Here is a 23,072-nt window from a genome sequence, read left to right as displayed (position 1 = left end):
GGAGAGCATATCCACAAGCCATGGAATGCCAAGTCTGCTGGAAAAACACAAAGGATTCTGGGGTTCCAGGAGGAACCAATCCTGCTGATACCTTCATGCCAGGCTTCTGACCACCAGAACAGAGAGAATAAAAGTTAAGCCACCAAGTTATGGCAAGAAGTTACTGCAATATTATAAAACTACAAGTTGCAAAAAGTAATGGTGTATGCCTTTTTTTAATCTCAGCAAGACTCAGGCAAGAAAGACTGGTTCGAGGCCAGCCTGGGACTAGAGTGAGTTTCAATCAGCCTAAGCTAAAGTGAGACCCTACCTCAGGGAGAAAACAAAAGAAAAAACTCTTAAAAGTTAAGAATGCATACATATAAAAAATCAACAATAGGGAGCCAGGCAAAGCTCACGCCTTTAATCCCAGTACTTGGGAGACAGAGGTAGGAGGATTGCTGTGAGTTCAAGGCCACACTGAGACTACATAGTGAATTCCAGATCAGCCTGAGCTAGAATGAGACCCTACCTCAAAAAAAGTAAAAGAAAAAAAAATCAATATTTAAAGGCCAATAAAAATAAACCTTGTTTACTTATCTTGCCCCTGAGAACAGCATATAATTTTAGTGACAGAGTACTTGCCTAGCATGTGTGGGACCTGGGTCTTATTCTCAGTACCACAGAAAAAAAAATTTGTATTTCATTCTTTGAAAATTAGTTTTGAGAGATCTTTAAACTGCATGTTTAGCTGATCATCACCTGACAACAGCCTTACACTTTATCTCTTATAAACCAGTACGTACTGTGATCCATTAGTATTTCTACTAGAACTGTTCTGTAAAAGGTAAGAAATGCTTCTTTAACTTTGAATAATCATCTCTCCCTCATTTATCCAACTGTATGTAAATCACGGAACAGCCTACCTCTTAAGTCAGCCTTAAAGGAACACTACGCTTACGTTACTGTTAAGCTTTGGATGTGAAAATTCCCCACAGGTGTATGTGTTGAAAACTTGGTCTCCGGCTAACGTCTCTGTGAGGTGCGGGAACCTTTAATGGGTGGGACCTAGCGAGAGGAAGGAGGTTGCTGGGAGCAGGGCTTCCTTCTCTATCAGATCTGGGCAAGCAGCCTAGTACTCCTCTTACCACAGCTGCCAGCCACTCACACCTCACACTGCCATAGCTTCCCCCACCGTGGTGGACTGTACCCACTCAAACTGTGATCCAAAATAAACTCGTCCCTCTTCTAAAAGTCTTTTATGTCACGCATATGTCACAGCGTATGAAAATTAAGTAGTAGAGTTTTACACATACAGTTTTTAGAAACCACCTACTTTGATTATCAATAAAATATTGAGGACTTTAATATGAACATTTCTGCCCAATTACCCTCTTTCATCTCTTCTCCTACCCACCCTTAATGAAATACCTTTGTCTTGGTCTATAATTGGCAGGCTTCTTAATGTTGGTTTAAGAAATTAAGAAAAATATTTAAAATACAACACTCAATGGTTAAGACCCTTGACTGCAAAGGAGCAGAGTTTGATTCCCCAGTACCCACATAACGCCAGATGCACAAGGTGATACATGCCATCTGGAGTTAGTTTGCAGTGGCTAGAGGCCCTGGTGCACCCGTTCTCTACCTACCTCCTTCTTTATCTGTCTCTCTCAAATAAATAAAATGAAATTTCTGTATTCCTTGCTTATACTAATCCTATTTTAGGAGGTCAGCAAAACCATTCTATGAGAAGTACTGTTTTAATCACATCTGGAACGATATGGTAGTACAGGAGGTCAGCTAGATCCTAAACATTCTTAAATATCAAAGACTAACATATCCAAAACTCTCAAATTCATGAATTGATTTTCCACAACAATGACAATGGCACCACAAGTGGTATCACATTTACCTTTACAAGGGATAGATGTGCTACCTATGCTTGTAATTTTTTTTTCACTTCAGTCTCTGCTGGGCCTCTGGTTCACTGCCCCTAACTCCACTCCCTTTAAAAGGCTCTGCCTGCCGGGCGTGGTGGCGCACGCCTTTAATTCCAGCACTTGGGAGGCAGAGGTAGGAGGATCGCCGAGAGTTCGAGGCCACCCTGAGACTACATAGTGAATTCCAGGTCAGCCTGAGCCAGAGTGAGAACCTACCTCGAAAAACAAAAACAAACAAACAAACAAAAAAAAGATTAAAAAAAAAAAAAAAGGCTCTGCCTGCCAGCCCTGTGCAAATCCCAGCTGAGCTCAGTTCCTGCTCCAGTCTCTTATCTACTGGGTCAGTAGATTACGACCATCGGTCTGTCTTTAACACTGTAAGTAGTGTCCACTTTATTTACCTTTGGCAAAATGGAAAAAAAGGAAAGGTGAACATCCTAATTAGTTAAGAAATGCCTATCTGGTAACTAGACAGAAAGTTCTCTGAAGAAAAAAAGTAAAATTGAAGGGTTCTTTTTTTTTTAGAACGAGCCATAATTCAACAACTCCGTCAGCATTTGGGGAACTAGAAAAGGCCCATGGCAAGCATGAAAGTCCCAATCCTCTATTTTACAAAAGATGACTCAAATGTCCAAAGAGATTAGGTGACCCCCACCCCGTGATTTAGATGAGGGGTTTGATTAGAAGGGGCTAACTCAGCAGGATGTGCTTCCTGACTCCAACAGGAGAATGCTCTTCGACTGCATTGTCACTGGTAAACCAACATTAACCATTCAAGCCAAGAGCAGAGGGGAACACCCAACACCATACTAAACAAGCCGCGTTGCTGTGACTGCTCTGTGTGTTTGATGCAGGTGTACAGGGGGTTCCGTTCCTTCAGGGAGGGCTCTGCAGGCATCTCTCACAATACGCAAGGACACGGTGAGGAGAACCCGCACAAGGACAAGGAAAGCAAAGCCCCGGCACAACCCAAAGGAGGCCAAATGATTCAGTTACTTTAGCCTTAAAACTACCAAAAAGAAAAAGAAAATGAATGTTTAAAACCCTTTTCTGCACTTACCAGCAAAGCATTTGGAACAGAGATTCATAGTCTTGCTGGACCTGGGGCAAAAAAAAAAGAAAAGAAAGAAAGAAGAGCTAAGACTTCTGTATTACTCTCATCAAAGCAAAAATGACTGAAATGCAGGCGAGACTTTCCTGGCCAGACAAGTGAGCTAATAAGCTAATAACAAGTCAGGGCCAGCTGCCCATCCTCTTCCCCATCAAAGCAAAAACAAAACAAAAGCAAAGACTTTGTTTTTCTTTTAATTTTTTACCTTTGCATGAGCCACTGCTTGGATTTGCTGCAGTTCAGCTGAGGCAGTAGTAAGCTTAGGAATGCTGTCACATGCCCAGGACACAACCCGGAGTCGCTCTCCCACGTGCCACGCCCCCACTCTGCTTGCACTGGACATGACAGCACCAACAGCAGACTGTCTGCAAAGGACTCCAGCTGCTCCCTAACTTTCACCTTCACATTTACCTCCTCTTCTTTGCACTCATACTAGTCTTTGGGTCCTGGTCACACTATGACCTTGTTCAAAATTCTTTTCTCAGCTGTTCCCAATGAAATTTTTCATGTCCTTTTATCTGTTAATCATAGCTGTAATCACTGAACAACAGGCACTTAACGTATCTTATTAATCTTCCCAAGATCCCTAAGATGAATGCTACCATACTGCTGTGTTTCTAGAATGCACTTTAAAAAACTACATTCGGGGCTGGAGAGATGGCTTAGCAGTTAAGGTGCTTGCCTGCAAAACCTAAGGACCAAGGTTTGATTCTCCAGGTCCAATGTAAGCCATCAGATACACATGGTGGTACATGCATCTGGAATTTATTTGCAGAGGCTAGAGGCCCTGATGCACCCATTCTTTCTCTTTTCTCTCTTCTCTTTCTCTCTAATAAGTAAATAATTAAAAAAAAAAAAACCTACAAGCTGGGCATGGTGGCACATGCCTTTAATCCCAGCACTCGGGGGCAGGGGTAGGAGGATCGCCATGAGTTCAATACCACCCTGAGACTAACTACATAGTGAATTCCAGGTCAGCCTGAGCTAGAGTGAAAACCTACCTCGAAAAAACAAAACAAAACAAAAAAAAGCCTACATTAGTAATTCTGGGGTTTTGTTTCGTTTGATTGGAGGTAGAGTCTCACTCTAGCCCAGGCTGACCTATATAGTCTCAGGGTGGCCTCGAACTCATGGTAATCCTCCTACCTCTGCCTCCCGAGTGCTGGGATTAAAGGCAAGCACCACCACGCCTGGCTATACTAGTATTTCTGAAACCAAGAAACAACTAACTGAGAAGGGCTATAAATAACGAATGATTTAATAAGGACATGTTCCCTCGTCTCCTCCAAGGTGTTCTTACGTTGAGGGTCTTAGAAACCAGTACATACAGTTTTGTCTTCATTTTGTGGGTAAGCAGTTTGCCTGAGGGTGTAACTCTGGAGAGCTGCAAAGGAGCACCTGACCTTGGACCTGAGCCAGGCTGCCATCCTCTGCTGCTCACAGCACAACTCCTAGCACCACACAGCCAGCTGGGGTCTACCACAAGCAGCCATCCCCAAAGACTCCATCTCCTGCTATTGCCTTTACTGATCCTGTGCCAAGTGGAGTCAGTCTTGGCGCTCCTCCTCCCCAAAGACCTCCTAGAATATGCTTACTGGGCAAGTTGGCCTATGTGCAGATGGACTCCTCAACAACTCCCCTCCCAACATGTGAGCCTTTGAGTTGCCCCAGCAAATGAAACAGACCAACTTTCTTCTATCATCTTTACAAATGTTACAACTAAAGCCTCAGAGAGAGCCGAGGATACATCGCTCACTGGAAGAATGATTGCCTAGCAAACACAAAGAGCCCTGGGTTTGAGCCCATCCCTGCTTTGGGGAAGAAACAAACAAGCAAAAAAAAAAAAAGCTGGAGAGATGGCTCAGCAGTTAAGGGGCTTGGCCTGCAAAGCCTCAGAACCCCAGATCAATTCCCCAGACCCATGTTAAGCCAGATGCACAAAGTGGCATGTGTCAGAAGTTTGTTTTCAGCCGCTGGGGGCCCTGGTGCTCCCATTCTCCCTCCCTCTCTCCCTTCTCCCTACCTCTCATAAATAAATAAAAATAAAATATTTTTTTTAAAAAGTTTAAGCCAGGCTGGAGAGATGGCTTAGTGGTTAAGGCACTTGCCTGTGAAGCCTAAGGACCCAAGTTTGATTCCTCAGTACCCACATAAGCCAGATGCACAAGGTGGCTTATGAGTCTGGAGTTCGTCTGCCATGGCTAGAGGCCCTGCCACACCCATTCTCTCTACCTATCTATCTACCTCTCTCACTGTCAAATAAATAAAATATTTTAAAAATTCAAGCCTCAACTGTCCACACCTATAATCCTAGCACTTGGGAGATAGAAGTTTGAGATGGAAGGGAAACGAGTTTGAGGCCAGTTTGAGTGTGAGTTATATAATTTGTAACCAGCCTGGCAAGCCTGGTTGGTTAGGGCTGCCAGGGAACAGGCTCTGACCCTAACTCCAACAACAAATTCAAGACTAGCCTAGGTGAGCAGGATCCTGCTTCAAAAAGAAATCAACAATAACCACAACACAACAAGGGGGGGAGACTGCCTCTGAAAGTATTTCCTGGTGTCTAGTAATTTTCCACACGCTGAAAACCTAAGACCTACAGTAATTGTCACGGATGGTGAGATGGGCAAAGGGGTTCATTATTTCTCTTTGTCAAAGTGCTGTGTCAACAAGTGGGTCCTTCTTTAGAAAAAATTCTGCATAATATAAACAGATCTGGAGCAATGAGAGAAATTATGTACTGAATGAATACAACACTGAATCAACAGTTAAAAGGTATTAATGGTGATATTTACTACGCCATGTCTATTATGTGGCCAACACAGTATTAGCTGCTGTCAACCTTATGTTGGCAATGAGGAAACTGAAGGCTCAGCTCCAAGAGTGTTTTATAATTTGCCAAAGATGATAAAACAGTAAATGATACTAGTCTAAACCCAAGGCCTCTGTTCTTCTCCCCTTGCTGAATGAATAAGGGCTGAAAGACACATCAACCCTAAACCAGCACTTGGGTAGCTTATGAGAATGATCCCACAACTAAACATGTGGTGTATGGAGGGCAAGTGAGCGCCCTGAGAAAGCTAAGCCTCTCATCTGGAAGAAACAATGTACCCTGTCCTTGTATGTGTGCGTGTGTGCACGTGTGTGTATGTGCGTGCAAGTACATACAAAGCGGGGACTACCAGTGGGTATGGACACAAGGAAGAGCATTACCCAGTAAGGACTTCAGCAAACCTCCAGAAAACTGAGAGGAGCTCAGATTCATGGCTGCCAGTTTTGACATCTGGATTCCACAAAGCTGGTCAGAGGGAAAAAAAACAGCAGAATGGCATTTTTCTTGTCTCCTTGATCTCTGTTGAGCACTTATGTATTTAAAATGCCAGCTATAGAGCCGGAAAGATGGTTTGGCAGTTAAGGTGCTTGCCTGCAAAGCCTAAGAACACAGGTACAAATCTCCAGGTCCCATATAGCTGGACACACAGTGACAAAGACATGCAATGTTGCACATGCTTCTGGAGTTCATTCACAGAAGCTGAAAGGCCCTGTTATCCCATTTTCTCTCTCTCTCTCTCTGTTTCTGTCTCTCAAAAATAAAATGACAGCTTATAGCTATCTATTACCCAAATGACATCCATTCCATAGTCTAACTAGGAATTTTCAACATTTATCAGTCAGGTTATAAAAGAAGTAATATAGCTGATATTACTAATCAAAACATGTTTAAATCTGAAATAAGCACATTTTGGCTAGAGAAATAATGGTTACTCCTAAAAAAAAAAAAAAAAGGCCACTATAGATTCCATACCACCAAATGCAAAGGAAATGGCAGAGACTTCTGAGAATTTTGCTCCTTTCTTGTGCTAAACAAGGGACACCTGAAGGTAGCCACAGGCATCCACCCAAGTACTGCCTGCCTTCATCACCTTAGCGCCACTTGGGGCAGTCTTGGGACAAGAACACGGCAGAGTCTCCTTTGCTTCCCTGCTTCAACCACACTGCTCACAGGGGAGTGCCAATCACTACCGGATCTCTACGCTGATGGGCAACAGGTTCCAAGTCCCTGGAATATACAGTCACTGGAAAACACTGTATTTGGAATAAGGTCTTTGTAAATGAATTAAATTAAGGATTTTTTAAATTTATTTATTTATTTATCAGAGAGAGAGAACAGGAGCACCAGGGCCTCCAGCCATTGCAAATGAACTCCAGAGACATGTGCCACCGTGGGGCACTGGGGAATCAAACCTGGGTCTTTAAGTTTACAGACAAGTGCTTTTAATTGCTCACTAAACCATCTCTGCAGCTACCAAATTACGGATTTTTGATAAGAGGGGCTGACCTTAAGGTCTGTATGTTGAGCCCCAAATGGTATCAACAAATGCTCTTATGAGAGGTAAAAACGTTCTTGTAAGAAAGTTCAGTGACCCACAGAGGAGAGAGAGGACAGTGTGAAGGTGAGAGAGCAACTGAAGTGACAGTCACAAACCCAGTAATGATACAGCAGCTCCCAGACGCTGGAAGGGGAATGAAATGGATTCTCCCTTTCTCCCCCCTTAGAGGAAATGTAGCTCTAGTCTCTAAAACTTTCAGAAATGGAATTTGTTTTTCCAAGCATCCAAATCTGCAATAATTTGATACAACAGCCCCAAAATCTACTATACAAAGGTTATGTTTCTGATCTCCTCGTTGTCTTCTCAGCAGCAGTTACTTCTAAAATGCCTTTCTTACTTCTAGTGCTTAAGTACTAGAGCAAATCTATCTCCCAATGCCCCTGGCTTTCCTCCCACCTAACAATTCCCTCCCAGCCACCTTTATTGGTTCTTTTTCTCTGATGCCAAGAAATTTAACTGTGATCCCAGCAGCTCAGTCATGGTTACCTCTCAGTGATCGCATGCAATCACGGCTTTAAATACCATATATGTGCATCTAGATGCACTAAAGACTTAACCTTCAATCCTAACCTCTTCAAAACACACATGGCTATGTGCCATCCCAGATGCAACGCAAACAAAAACACTCAATGGCCCCCCCATACACAAGTTAACTGGACTTTTGTTTTGTTTTTTGAGGTAGGGTCTCACTGTAACCCAGGCTGACCTGGAATTCACTATGTAGTCTCAGGGTGGTCTCGAACTCACGGTGATCCTCCTACCTCTGCCTCCCAAGTGCTGGGATTAAAGGTGTGCACCACCACGTCCAGCCTTTGACTGGACTTTTAACTATGTGCTACTTTACTTCCTTCCTCAAAGTTTCTGCTCTGGGCACTGCTGACTCTAACCCAAGCTATTGTAAGATGACGTTTCCCCTCATCTTCCCACTCCCACTCACTCCTGACTCCTTACAAGCGCAGTCCACACAGCAGGCATGGCAATCTTTTAAAAACAAATTTAGAGGGCTGGAGAGATGGCTTAGCGGTTGTTTGCTCTAGCCAGATGCACAAGGGTGCACACACCTCTGGAGTTCATTTGCAGTGGCTGGAGGCCCTGGGGCGACCATTCTCTGTCTCTATCTGCCTCTTTATCTCTCTGTTACTCTCAAATAAATAAATAAAAATAAAAAATATTAAAAGAAAAAGTATTATTCACAATCTGTAATATAACAGTGATAGTAAAGTTGTTTGATGTATTCACCAGTGTTCACACTGCTTCACAGCATATATTATATACTTTATTTTGTATATCAAATACTCCATCAAGAAATGCATAACAAAATTCATATTTTCACTTCACCATTTTACTTATATTTACACATCATATTTCTTGCATAATTATTCTTCAAAAAATTTTGAAGCCAGGCATGGTGGCACATGCCTTTAATCCCAGCACTTGGGAGGCATAGGTAGGAGGATCGCCATGAGTTCATGGCCACCCTGAGACTACATAGTGAATTCCAGGTCAGCCTGGGCTACATGAGACCCTACCTTGAAAAACCAAAATTTGTTTTCTATAAACATTTATTATATTCTAGAAAGTTATAATGGCTATAGATACTAGTAATCTTTGCACAATTATGCTGTATTTTTTTTCCTAAGCATTCTGCTATTGTAAGTACTGCCAAAGGGAGTTTTTAGACATATTAGGCAATGAATCTGAGTCTGAATAATTTTCTTTAAAACTGCTTCTGAGGGCTGGAGAGATGGCTTAGCAGTTAAGGTGCTTGACGGCAAAGCCAAAGGACTCAGGTTCAATTCCCCAGGACTCAAGTAAGCCAGATAGATGACCAAGGTGGCATATGCATCTGAAGTTCACTTGCAGTAGCTGAAGGTCCTGGTCTGGTCCTGGTGTGTAGACATTTAGTTAGACATACACATACTTTCTTTAATATAATGGGAGAATCCCATATAATATATAATCACTAACTTTCTGAACCATTAGGTGTTCTGGATTTTATTCCAGTTTTCTATTGATGTCACTCACAAACTTAATGGCAATACTCAATGTGCCACCATACCAAACTCAGGAACTACTGAGAAGCACTACGCTCAGGATCCATGTGACAAATCAACTTAGAATGAATAGTCCCTTCCCCAATACTGAGAACTGCTGCTGAGCCACTGCTCCCTGCCCCCCAGCACCCCTCACTTCCTCTTCCTTCCCTTCTTTCTGTAGTGCTTTCACACCAGGTAACTCGGGACTCTCACTATCATATATACAACCTAACCATCATCTTGCACATGTACACACATGATAGGCTCTGAGCTGGTAGACAAGACTTAACAGCTGGCCTACAGTGAGTCTGTAACATCATCTTCCTTGCAAAAGAATGCAGCACAAGTTTTCATCACAAGACTGCATTGGACTTGGCTATATTACCCAGGTTCTTGCAGACTAGCTAGCGTAGGTCAACTTAGAGAATGACCTCTCTTAGCAGCAAAGCTACTTTTCAACACACAGCATCATTTATATCCCCACCTGTTGAACTAAATGTCTATCAAGTTAGTTGAGGGCTGGAGAGATGGCTTAGTGAGTAAGGTGCTCGCCTGCAAAGCCTAACAACCAGGGCTCTATTTCACAGTAGCCACATAAAGACAGATGAGGTCCCGGTGCACCCATTCATGGTCATTTTTTTCAATATTTTATTTATTGGAGCAAGAGAGACAGTCAGATAGAAAAAAAAAAAAAAAGGGTGCTCCAGGCCTCTGGCTTAATGTGGGCACTAGGGAATCAAACCTGGGTCCTTAGGCTTTGTAGGCAAGTACCTTAACCACTAAGCCATTTCTCCAGCCCTCATATTCATTCATTCTCTCACTCAATTTAAAAAGTAACTCTCTAAAATAAAGTCAATTGTTTGTTTTTGCTCCCAAACATGTCTATGAATGATCAAGTGTGCCTATTTGTTACTCTTTATGTGGTTATTTGTTATGACTTAAGCCAGTTAAGTATAAAAAGAAAACACTATTTCTTTTTTAATGTATTTTATTTATTTATCTGAGAGAAAGAGGCAGAGAGAGAGAAAGAGAGAGGGAAAGAATGGGCGCACCAGGGCCTCCAGCCACTGCAAACGAACTCCAGACGCATGTGCTCCTTGTGCATCTGGCTTGTGTGGGTCCTGGAAAACTGAACTGGGATCCTTTGGCTTTACAGGCAAATGCCTTAGCCTTAGGCATGGGCAAAACAATGCCTAGGCAATAAAATATTTAAAATGTAGAAGGGAAGCTGGGCGCACACTTTTATTCCTGCACATGGAGGGTAACCATGAGTTCAAGGGCACCCTGAGACTACATAGTAAATTCAAGTTCAGCCTCAACTAAAGTGAAACACTACCTCAAAGAAAACTCCAAGGAAAAACCAAAAGCAAACATACAAATAAAATGTAGGAGGAGCCGAAAGAATGGTTCATACCTTTAATCTCAGCAAGGAAACAAAGGGGTGACAAGGCAACCAATGGATAGGGGAAAATGTTTTCAAACAATGTGTCAGCTAAGGGGCTAATATTAATACGTAAAGAACATGAATTAGCAAGAGAAGTAACTTGACAGTAAACTAAGCAATGGTTCTAGAAAAGCTATTTCTCAAAATGGCCAACATGTACATGAGAAAACGTTCACCACCCCTCCTGTCCTGCTAATAAAGCAGATCAAAACCACAAGACACCATCCTTCACAGCTGCTAGGATGGCCGCTGCCAGAAAAATGAGGTGACCAGTGCTGGAGAACACGACACTGCTGGACACTGCTGGTGGGGGTGTAAGCAAGTTCAGTGGGTAGGAACAGAATGGTATGTGAGTTATTACACCTGCTAATTAGCTTGCTTTGGCGATTTCACTGTGCATATTTATCTGCAGTATGCCATAAATAATTTTATTTATCAAATTAAACTATTTTTCATATTTTAAAGGTTGTCTAAAAGTCACATAAGCCAGATGTACAAGGTGGCTCAGGCATCTGGATTTCTTTTGCAGCAGCTGGAGGCCCTACCATGCCCATTCTCTCCCTCTCCCCCACCTCTCTCTAATTAACAAATAAAAATTAAATTTTTTTAATCAAATCGTATCTTCAGATTGCTTCACAAATGTTTTTTGGAGTTCTACGTCACTGACTGGAATCAAAACTGAACAACATTACATACTGGCACAAGGAAGTGAGTTAGCCAGTTTATACTAGTGTGTGCTGAAGGCACCGACTCTGTGATTACAATCTGCGTTTAACAGCTACAGCACAGTACAGTTTAAGCTACAGTATTGAAAAGTTAGGTAGCTGGTCTGGTTCACATGCGGACCAGAGGCAAACACCATGAAGTTTTGAGAGGAAGAAGCCTGGTCTCAGCAGCCATCATCCTGTGACACTAACCTGACCAGATGATCTGTGTGGCTTAAGTACATAGTTCTTAAAGCAGCAGACAGGTAAGTCCAAAAAAGGGCTGAGGCCTTGCTGAAAAATGCAGGTGAATTAGAAAATAATATTTGCTACGAAGAAACATTTTTCTGAGAGGATTCTATTAATTTTTCATTTTGCTGAGTGCTACCTTAGAATCAAATACCACTTTGAAATCTAAAGCAACTTCCACTGTAAAAGCCATCTTCACATATTCATACACCAGGGCAACCATGTTGCTCTGAAACCACAGCTACAAATAACAGTCCAGGTGATGTTTGGGGGAGACAGAATAAGTAACAAGACATGGTGATGTTATTTTTACTTTCATAATCATAGCCCTGGTACATTTGTCCTCGGATCCTTGCATTCCTGAGGAAGAAAAAACAAAATTTATCTAACCAACTTCCCTTTCACCACTTCCCCTTCCATGGAGGTCAGAAAATACATCTCCCTGGTATATTTCCAAAGTTTACCAAGACTGGGAAAGGAAGAAGTATTGGTGCCTCTCCCATCAGAGGAGAGTCACAAACCCCATCTTTCTCTGAAACAGCTGATAACACATGTCCACAGCTGGGTTTTCTGCTCAAAACATCTGAATACTTCCAGCTAAATTCTGCTTAGACTTCCTCTTGAACTACTCTGTCAAAAGTCCAGTGCAAGCCAGACATGATGGCACACGCCTTTAATCCCAGCACTCAAGAGGCAAAAGTAGGAGGATTGCCATGAGTTCAAGGCCACTCTGAGACTACATAGATAATTCCAGGTCAGCCTGGGCCAGAGTGAGACCCTACCACAACCCCCCCCCCCCAAGAAAAAGTCCAGTGCTTTCCCAGAGGTCTATAGTTTTGGCTTCAGAATGACTTTCAGGTTGTATTTATTGTTATATTTACCAAAGAAACTTAAGGGAATGCAAAATAAAATGTCTTTTCAACGACACAGTTTAGCAAGTAGTTGTGCATGCATGTGCACAAGTGTGTGTGCGCATGAGTATTTTCTGCACAGTCCCCAATGTACTCATGATCTTGAGCAGTGGATGCTGTAACAATTAGGAAAAGGTTGCTGAAGAACAAGATACCAGGTCATCTGAAATTATTAATTACTTATCAAACAAATACAAGTCAAAAGTCACACCTTTAAGCTGGGCCTGGTGGTGCACATCTTTAATCTCAGCACTTCGGAGGCAGAGGGAGGATGATCGCCATGAGCGCGAGGCCATCCTGACACTACATAGTGAATTCCAGGTCAGCTTGAGCTACAGTGAGACCCTACCTCAACAACTCCCCCCAGAAAAAAGTCACACCCTTAGAATGGAATTCAGCATGCAATAGCTACTATAACCCTTTACTACACAAAGACAGTATATCCCTCCTTATTCAAGCTGTGATTTTTTAACTAAAATCACTTTAAAGAACTTTCTGGGTTCCACACTTGAGCTCACTTTTGTTACTTAATTGCTAGTCCATGTAAAATTATGCAACCCCTGCCTTAATAAGTATCCTTACAAAGAAAGGGAGAGAGGGAGGGAGGAAGGGAGGGAGGGAGGGAGGGAGGGAGGGAGGGAGGGAGGGAGGGAGGAAGGAGGGAAGGAAGGAGGGAAGGTAGGAGGGAAGGAAAATGTTTAGGACTAGAGAGATGGCTTAGCGGTTAAGGCACCTGCCTGCAAAGTCTAAGGACCCATGTTCAACTCTCCAGATCTCTCACATAAGCCAGACGCAAAAAGGTGAGGCAACGGCAAGGTCGCACATGCCAACTAGGTAGCTCAAGTGTCTGGAGTTTGATTGCAATGGCTAAGGGGTCCAGCCAAATACAAAAAAATAATTAGCCTAACACAAATCTCAAAAAAACACAACAGGGCAAACAAAGGCAGGCATGTGGCACATGCCTTTAATCCCGGCAAGCAGGATAGGAGGATTCTTCAATCACAGGAAGCAGCGATAGGAGGATCACCGTGAGTTTGAGGCCACCCTGAGATTACATAGTGAATTCCAGGTCAACCTGAGCTAGAATGAGATCCTACCTCAAAAAAACAAAACAAAAAATAAATAAAAAGAAAGGAAGCAACAGAGCAAGACCAAAATAAATGCCAACTGACCTGTATTCTCCCAAACCTCACTGACGGGGGTTGGGGGGGGTGGGGGGGGAAGCAGTGAAAGAGACTAAGAGAAAAAATACCCAAATATTGCCTAGGAAGGTGGCTCAACTGTTAAAGGCACTTGGTTATGAAGCCTGACAGCCAGGGTTTGATTCCCCAGAACCCACATAAAGCCAGATGCACAAAGTGAAGCATGCATCTTGAATCCATTTGCAATGGCTAGAGGCCCTTAAGCACCCATATTCACTCAGTCTCTCCTTGCATATATATATAAATATTAAAAAAGAACCAGGGTTGGGTAAATGGCTAAGCGGCTAAGGCCTTTGCCTGAGAAGCCTAAGGCTCCAGAGGTTCAATTCCCTAGGGTCCACATAAGCCAGATGCACAAGAGGGCACATGCATCTGGAGTTTGTTTGCAGTGACTGGAGGCCCTGGCATGCCCATTCTCTCTTGCTCTCTATCGTCCCCCTCCTCTCTCTCTCTCTCAAATAAATAAATAAATATTTTTTTTTAAAAAAAGAACCAAATGTAATTCAGAAATCATAGGGGGGGTGTGGCTGGAAAGATGGCTTAGCAGTTAAGGCACTTGCCTGCAAAGTCAAAGGACCCAGATTCAATTCCCCAGGACTCATGTAAGCCATATATATGCACAAGGTGGCATATGTGTATGGAGTTTGTTTGCAGGGGCTAGAAGGCCTGACTTGCCCATATATTCATTCTCAATCTCTCTCTCTGTCTGTGTCTCTCTCTCTCTCTCAAATAAATAAATAAATATAATTTAAAGAAAAAAATCATTTTGGATCTTAAGTTGGAAAACTGGACAAATTTCAATACAGGCTGTAAAACATATAACATGAAATTATTGCTAATTTTTTGCATGTGTGCATGTGTGATGTGCATGCTTATATGTCTGCAACAGTGTATGTATGTATAAGCTGATATCAACTGTCTTCCTCAACCACACTCCATGTTATTTTTTCTTTCTTTTTTTCTATTTTTTATGAGGGGGGAGAGAAAGAGAATTAGTGTGCCACCATGGCCCACAGCCACTGCAATCAATGCGCCAATCTTGTGCATATGTGCAACCTTGCATGCTTGCATCACCTTGTGTGTCTGGCTTACATGGTATATGAAAAGTCAAATATGCTTGCATCACCTTGTACGTCTGGCTTATGTAGGATAGGAAAAGTCAAACATGGGTCCTTAGGCTTTGCAGTTAAGTGCTTCAACTGCTAAGCGAACTCTCCAGTCCCACTGTTGTTTTATTGAGGTAGGATTTCACTCTAGCCCAGGCTGACCTGGCATTCACTCTGTAGTCCCTGACTGGCCTTAACCTCTCGGTAATCCTCCTACCTCAGCCTCCCAAGTGCTGGGATTAAAAGTGTGTACCACCTACACCCTCCTGCTCCATCTTGTTTTGTTTATACAATGTGGGGGGTGTGGTGTATGTACATTTATGTGCCCACGCACCTGCAGTGGTCAGAGGGAAATATAGGGCGTCCTGCTTCACTGCTCTTCACCCAATCTTACATGAGTGGGAGTCTTTTACTAACACCACAGTTTGCCACTTTTTCTAGTTACACATATGTGTGCCCATACTCCGCTATTTATGTGGGTCCTAGGAATCAAACTCAAGCAGTCTCTCAGACCTCCTCAACCCTCATGCATGCATTAACCACTGAGCCATCTCTCGAGCCCTCCACCTTATTTTTTGAGACAGAGTCCCGCACTGAACCTGGAGCACACTGATCAGCTAGACCACCCTGGCCAGCAAATCCCTGGAAATTATCCCATCCTCTTCCCCCCACCTCTTCAATGCTAGGATTAAAGCACCCACCACAAGAGCAGGGGTACACAGACCCCAAACTCAGGTCCTCATGATTGTGAAGCAAGCACTTTACCAAACAAGCCATCTCCTTGGCACTGAAATTACTGCTAATTTCTAAGTGAGACAAATCATACCGTGGTTATATTGGAAAACATTCTCATTCTTAGGATAGTCACAATGAAACACTTAAGAATATTATCTACAAAGGAGTGAATTATTTGAAAAGACAAGCCTATGTGTAAAATACTAGTCTATCTAAGGAAAAGACCCATGGGAGTTCATTATAGTGACTTGTTTCAACCTTTCAGTGGTGCTAGAATTTTTCAAATCAAAGGAGGAAGGGGGCACACAACAAAACTTGTCCATGAACGTGTATTATGAGTAATAGCAAACAGCAAGGCAGAAACTCAACATCCATCAACTGGTACCTGAACACATAAAGTGTTCCATCACCCAAAGGACTACTGTTCACAGGTGAAAAGAAACACACCATGGGGTGGGGATGCTATAACACAGATGAACCTGGAGAACATTCTGCTCAGAGGCCACAAAATGTGCTGTATTCTGATTCCACCCAGTAGAAACATTCACCAAAAGTGAATCAGCAGAAACAAGGCAGGTAAGTGGTCATAGGGTGGGGGAAACGAGGCAGGTAAGTGGTCATAGGGTGGGGCTCTGTACACATGGACACAGGAACTGCTAACTACCAGGCCTGAAGAAACTTTCATGGTAATGTAAATATCCTGAGATTATGGGAAGGTGGCAGCTATACAACTTCATAAACCAAATAAAATCAATCCAACTATATCATTACAAAAGGTGAATTCTATGGTATGTAAACTACTTTCAAAAAAGCTATTAACAAGTAATTTGGGACAAGAACAGCCTATGGTCTGAAATGAAAAAAAACAATGTAAAACAAGATTTGAAGATAAGATCAATTATCAGTTGGGACAGATTAAAAAGACAGAAAGTCAGACATCAAACTCCCCTATAAAACTCAGGTCAACTACATTTCTGTAAGAATACATATTGGGCTGGAGAAATCGCTTAGCGGTTAAGCTTGCCTGTGAAGCCTAAGAACCCAGGTTCGAGGCTCAATTCCCCCAGGACCCACATTAGCCAGATGCACAAGGGGGCGTACACGTCTGGAGTTTGTTAGCAGTGACTGGAGGCCCTGGCGCACCTATTCTCTCTCTCTCTCTCCCTCTCTACCACTCCCCTTTCTCTGTCTGTGGCTCTCAAATAAGTAAATAAATAAATATAAGAAAAACAGAATATATAAAAATAGGGCTGGAGGGGGTTGGAGAGATGGCTCAGCCATTAAGGCACTTGCCTACAAAGCATGATGACTGGAGTTCTTATTCCAGCCAGATGCACAAATTGGTGCATGCATCTAAAGTTCGCTTGCAGTGGCTGAAGACCCTGATATGCCCATTCTCACCATCTGTCTCTCTGATTACAAATAAATACTTTTTTAAAAAATAGGGGGCTGGAGAGATGGCTTAGCAGCTAAGTGTTTGCCGGTGAAGCCTGAGGACCCCAGTTCAAGGCTCGATTCCCCAGGACCCACATTAGGCAGATGCACAAGGGGGCGCATGCATCTGGAGTTTGTTTGCAGTGACTGGAGGCCCTTGTGCACCCATTCTCCCTCTCTATCTGCCTCTTTCTCTCTCGGTCACTCTCAAATAAATAAAAATAAACAAAAAAAAATTTTTTTAATGGGGCTGGAGAGATGGCCTAGCAGTTAAGACACTTGCCTGCAAAGCCAAAGGATTAAGGTTCGATTCCCTAGTACCCACATAAACCAGATGCACAAGGTAGCCCATGCATATGGAGTTTATTTGGAGAAGCTAGAGGCCCTGGTGCAGCCATTATCTATCCTTCTTCTCCACCCCCCCCCAACTGCTGGTGTGCCCATTTTCTCCCCCCACCTCATAGATAAATATTTTTAAAAAAAGAATAGATAAGCCAGGCATGGTGGCACATATCTTTAATTCCAGCACTAGCAAGGAAGAGGTAGGAGGCTCACAACAAGTTTGATGCCAGCCTGAGACTACATAGTGAGTTCCTGGTCAGCCTGGGATAGAGCGAGACTAAACCTCATAAAAAAAGAAAAAGAACAGATAAAAATAAAGGACCGAATATAGTTTTACTTAAAATAATTAGCCATATATCCTTACTTTTATATCTCAAAACCCTTTTTAAACCAGGCATGGTGGTGCACGCCATTAATCCCAGCACTCAAGAGGCAGAGGTAGGAGGATCACCGTGAGTTCAAGGCCTAAGACTAAATAGTGAATTCCAGGTCAGACTGAGCTAGAGTGAGATCCAACCTCAAAAGCTTAAGACATAAATTATTTAAAAAAACAAAACACTTTAAGTAATAATTTTCACAATCAAAAGACAAACTACTATGAAGTTGAAAAAATTTTAATTAATTTTTTATGATTATAATTTTTATTTTTATTTTTTCTATGAAAAAATTTTAATTAATTTTTTTAAAAAGACAACATAATTAAACACTGGACAAAAGACATTGGTAGACATTTCTCCAAACACAAGCAAAAAAAATAATGACTAGTCTTATTAGCCATCTGAAAAATGCAAATCAAAACCACAACAGAACAAATTTTATACCTGCTTGGAGGGCAATAATAAAAAATAAGTAAACAGGGATGGAGAGATGGCTTTGCAGTTAAGGTGCTTGCCTGCAAGGCCTAAGGATCCAGGTAGATTCCCCAGGACCCACATAAGCCAGATGCACAAGATGGTGTATGCGCCTGGAACTCTTATGCAGTGGCTGGAGGCCCTGTCTCTGCCTCCCTCTCAAATAAATAAATAAATTAATTAAATTTTTTAAAACTGCTTTAGGGGCTAGAGAGATGGCTTAGCAGTTAAGGCATTTGCTTGCAAAGCCAAAGGATACTGGTTCAACTCTTCAGGACCCACGTAAGCCAGACACACAAGGGAGCACATGCATCTGGAGGCCCTGGTGTGTCTGCACACGCTCACTCTCTCTTTTTCCTCTCTCCCTCTCAAATAAATAAAAATATTTTTTAAAACTTTTTTAAACATAAGTGAACAAACAAAAACAGAAAATAAGTGTTGACCAGGAAGTGAAGAAACTGGAATCTTCATGCACTACTGGTGGGATATTAAATGTTGCAGCCACTGTGGAAAAGTTGGATGGTTCTCAAAAGTTAAACATAGATTTACCCCGCAGACCAGCAATTCTACTACTAAATATGGAACCATAGAAACTAAAAGGTGTGGACACTGCATCTATACAAGCCCATCTGTGGTAGTACTCCTCACACTGCCAGGGGCCAAAAGAACCCAAATGTGCATCAACTGATGTGTAAGTTCACCTGACATACTGATAAATGGGATTGTTAGACATAAGAATACATAGCACAGGGGTGAAACATGCTACAACTAGATGAACCTCAAAAGCATGATACTAAATGACAATAGTGGGCTGGGGTGTAGTTCAATGGTAGAGCACTTGCCTAACACATGTGAGACTGGGGATCCAATCCAACTCTGTCAGAAAAAAAAAGTGAAAGCCAAACATGGTGGCTTATGTATCTAACTTCAAAACTGAGAAGGCTGAGATAAGAGGACTGCTGTGAGTTCAAGGGCAACTTCAGTGAGACTTTGCCTCAAAACATACAACAAATCCACAGGGTCAGAACACAGATGGATGGTTTCTAAGGGTTGGTAAGAGGAGAAGGCAAAAAGTGGAGATGACCATTCACTAGGGGTGGATTTTCTTTCTAAAGCAATGAAAATGTCCTGAAACTGCACATCATCTGTGGTTACTTTTAACATGGCTAAAAGGGTGTGTTTTCCCTCTAACACATAAGGAACACTGGAAGAGGGGACAGAAACTATGCAAGAGCCAAAGGATTGGGACGAGTATTCTAGGATGCTGTCTTCAGGACAGAAGGCAGCCCTTGAATTTGTGACCTCATAGAGACCGTCCTTACCTGCACAATCCTAGATCCATGCCATGGAGAATGGAGGTGGTCAAAAAAAAGGGGGGGAGAAAGAAATAAAAATTGAAGAGGAACTGGCAGAAAAGAAGGGGTTCAGCGAAGGGGTAAGGGAGAAGGGACAAAAAAGACATGATCACAATACATTATATATACGAATGAAAATTGTCAGTAAAAAATTGAAAAATAAATAATAAACAGATGTGTTTTATACAGATTGCACCACAATAACAAAAAACTAAACACCGCCTATGAATGAGGCCAAGGAGCAGAAGTGCTAGTACTCTGAGTACTTTGGTTAATCCTGGAAAGTCTGTAAGGTAGGTAGAGCTCAGAGAAACAAGGCAGTTTAACTCATCAGAGGTGGCAGCTGAGATCCAACCCCTACCTGTTCAGAGGTTAGCATAAATATAAAAGAAATAAATTTTAAATGATTTCTAAGACCCCTTCCAACAATCCAACTCTATGCCTCTACTATATGCCATCTGAGAGAAAGAAAATCCTACCCTCAACCAACCTGTCCTAGCAACAGCTTTTCAGCTGAAATATTGACAGAAAGTGATCCACCTGCATTATTCTCCTTCCACTAGGACATTATTGTGCAAGTTACCATTTCCAAAGAATGCAAAAGATCCAACTGTCGGGCTGGAGAGATGGCTTAGCGGTTAAGCACTTGCCTGTGAAGCCAAAGGACCCTGGTTCAAGGCTCAACTCCCCAGGACCCACGTTAGCCAGATGCACAAGGGGGCACAAGCGTCTGGAGTTCATTTGCAGTGGCTGGAGGCCCTGGCGCGCCCATTATCTCTCTGTCTCTCTCTCTCTCTGCCTCTTTGTCTGTTGCTCTCAAATAAAAAAAAAAAAAAAATCCAACTGTCATCCTCATTTCACAGTAACCTGTAAGGGCTGAGGGGAGGAGGGCAATGGACTGACTACACATAAACACTTGAGGAAATGCATCATTTCAAATTTGAGATCCACAGGCCCCACATGACACATGAGAACTGCCACGAGTGTGTGTGTATGTATATTTTTTTAGTCAAACTAAACAGAGCAGATAAATCCAATGCTTTCAGCAATGACGCTGACATGCAGGACTACAGAATTTATAATCTAGTTAAATTAGACCTTTTATACTTCAGAGGACATGTAGCCAAAGTATGCTTCATTATTTGCATTAACTAATGATACTAAGCATATCAAATTGTGCCTACTGGCCTGTGAGAAATCTTTTAAGATCAGCTGCCATGTATACAGAACAAACACACACAGAGGACCTTTATATAACAACATTCAGCAGGGTGCCTGCCAAATCAGTGTCAGTCTTCCAATACTGAACTTAAGTAAATACAATCAATTCTTCCTAAGACTCAAACTATGGACCAAGCGCTGCTCTACACTCTGTGGATCGAGCCAAGAGAAGACCCATCCTCATAACACATGTTATTAACAAGGACATCAGTCACTAAGTGGGCTGCTACAGAATACCCCAACTTTTGATCATACCCCTTGCTTTACTTTCCGATATGAACATCCTGCTTCATTCTTCCCTGGGGCATTGCAGGATCCTCACTTTGTGCTATCAACCCCTTTAAATTCCAGTTTTCATTTTACATGGTGAAAATGTACATCCAGGCAACCTCTGCTATTATTTCAAAGCAATTTGAAAATCCCAGAATCCCCATTTCCATTGGGCTGAGACTTTCCAATATGCCTAATAATGATACTTTATGACCTAGAAGTTCCAATGAATTGGTAGTAAGAAAACATTGATCTGCTTCAGTGGCACTGTAATTGGAATGGTGATTAAATGCATCATGTTAAATTTACCCTGGACCTTTTCCAATGTAGCAAATATAAAATGAGCTATCAGCATCAGCAGAGCCTAAAGTACCCTCTCCTTCTAAATGATACTTCTCCTGCATGTCAAAGGTGGTATGTTTGAGCTTCCCCATTAATAAGAGGTGGTATAAAGTGACAAACTATACACCCATTCAGGCTTCCACAGAATGCACACTGCTCAACACAGTGTGCTGTATTTAGTAACCTGGGACAACCTTATGTTGTCAGAGCACTGCATTTGCACCACTGTAGTTAATGGTCTGTCAGCATTTCCATTATAAAGCAATTTTCAAAGGTTTATTGCTCTGCTGAAGAATTTGCTCTGAGCTGAAATTTGGCATTCCAGAGAAGCAAAAACTGTAGCCTGTAGTTGTTTATTCCCTTTCAAATAGGTCAAGTAGGTTTGGTTTTGTGTTTTTTTTTTTTTTTAAGTTAAGTCCTTTATTTCAGAATTTTCTCACATAGCCCTATAGGAATGCAGGCAAACAAAAATTTCCCATTTTACAAAGAACTGTTTGGAAACAGCAGCTTGCAATTTACAAAGTACAAAGCACAGATCCCAACTTGTGTATGGAAAACAATTTTTAAAAGCAAGTACATTTTTGGTGAACTGCAAGTTCTTCCATCAGTGTTACCTAGCTGCAACTAAGTGATCCATGCTTTTTGAGTACTCTAACATTGATATTAAGAGATCAATAGACAATGCAAAATTCTCTTCAACTATGAAGCCTTCTTTTTCTTCCCACTCCAGAACCACAGCACTACTAACGTGGGGCACCTACTCAATGACAGCATACCGTGCTAGTTGAAGGGATAAAAGGTGCTCAATAAGAGCAAAGGAGCCAGGCATGGTGCATGCTTTTAATCCCAGTACTTGGGAGGCAGAGGTAAGAGGATTGCCTTGAGTTCAAGGCCACCCTGACACTACATAGTGAATCCAGGTCAGCCTGGGCTACAGCAAAAACCCTACCTTGAAAAACAAAAAATAGGCTGGAGAGATGGCGTAGCGGTTAAGCGCTTGCCTGTGAAGCCTAAGAACCCCGGTTCGAGGCTCGATTTCCCAGGACCCACGTTAGCCAGATGCACAAGGGGGCACAGGCGTCTGGAGTTCGTTTGCAGTGACTGGAGGCCCTGGCGCGCCCATTCTCTCCCTCTCTCCCCCTCCCTCCCTCCCTCCCTCCCTCCCTCCCTCCCTCCCTCCCTCTCTGCCTCTTTCCCTCTCTGTCTGTCTCTCTCAAATAAATAAATAAAAATAAACAAAATTTAAAAAAAAAATAAGAGCAAGGAAGCAAGGAGACTCAAAGGAAGCTAAAACTTGGTAAATGACAGCAGCCCTACTGACGAAGTTACACAGAAAGAACAGAAGCACATTCGTAATACACTAATAATTTCACTCTATCTTTTCAAACATTTCCACTAGTCTAAAAGCTTGCCAGAATATTTCATGATCAAAGAAAAAGAATCAATTTA

General features: G+C 42.3%; 1 protein-coding gene across 1 annotated transcript in view; it reads right to left on the bottom strand.

The window, feature by feature from the left end:
• Zfand3 (zinc finger AN1-type containing 3) overlaps positions 1-23,072 on the bottom strand; it is a 236,868-nt gene that overhangs the window by 158,868 nt on the left and 54,928 nt on the right. The window contains exon 2 of the mRNA XM_045157409.1: positions 2,980-3,020. Within this exon, the coding sequence (XP_045013344.1) occupies positions 2,980-3,020 (41 nt within the window). The remainder of the gene's footprint in view (positions 1-2,979; positions 3,021-23,072) is intronic.

Source organism: Jaculus jaculus, chromosome 8 (assembly GCF_020740685.1).
Source record: "Jaculus jaculus isolate mJacJac1 chromosome 8, mJacJac1.mat.Y.cur, whole genome shotgun sequence".
NCBI classification, from domain to species: Eukaryota; Metazoa; Chordata; class Mammalia; order Rodentia; family Dipodidae; genus Jaculus; species Jaculus jaculus.
This window is presented reverse-complemented; position numbering and strand designations above follow the sequence as displayed.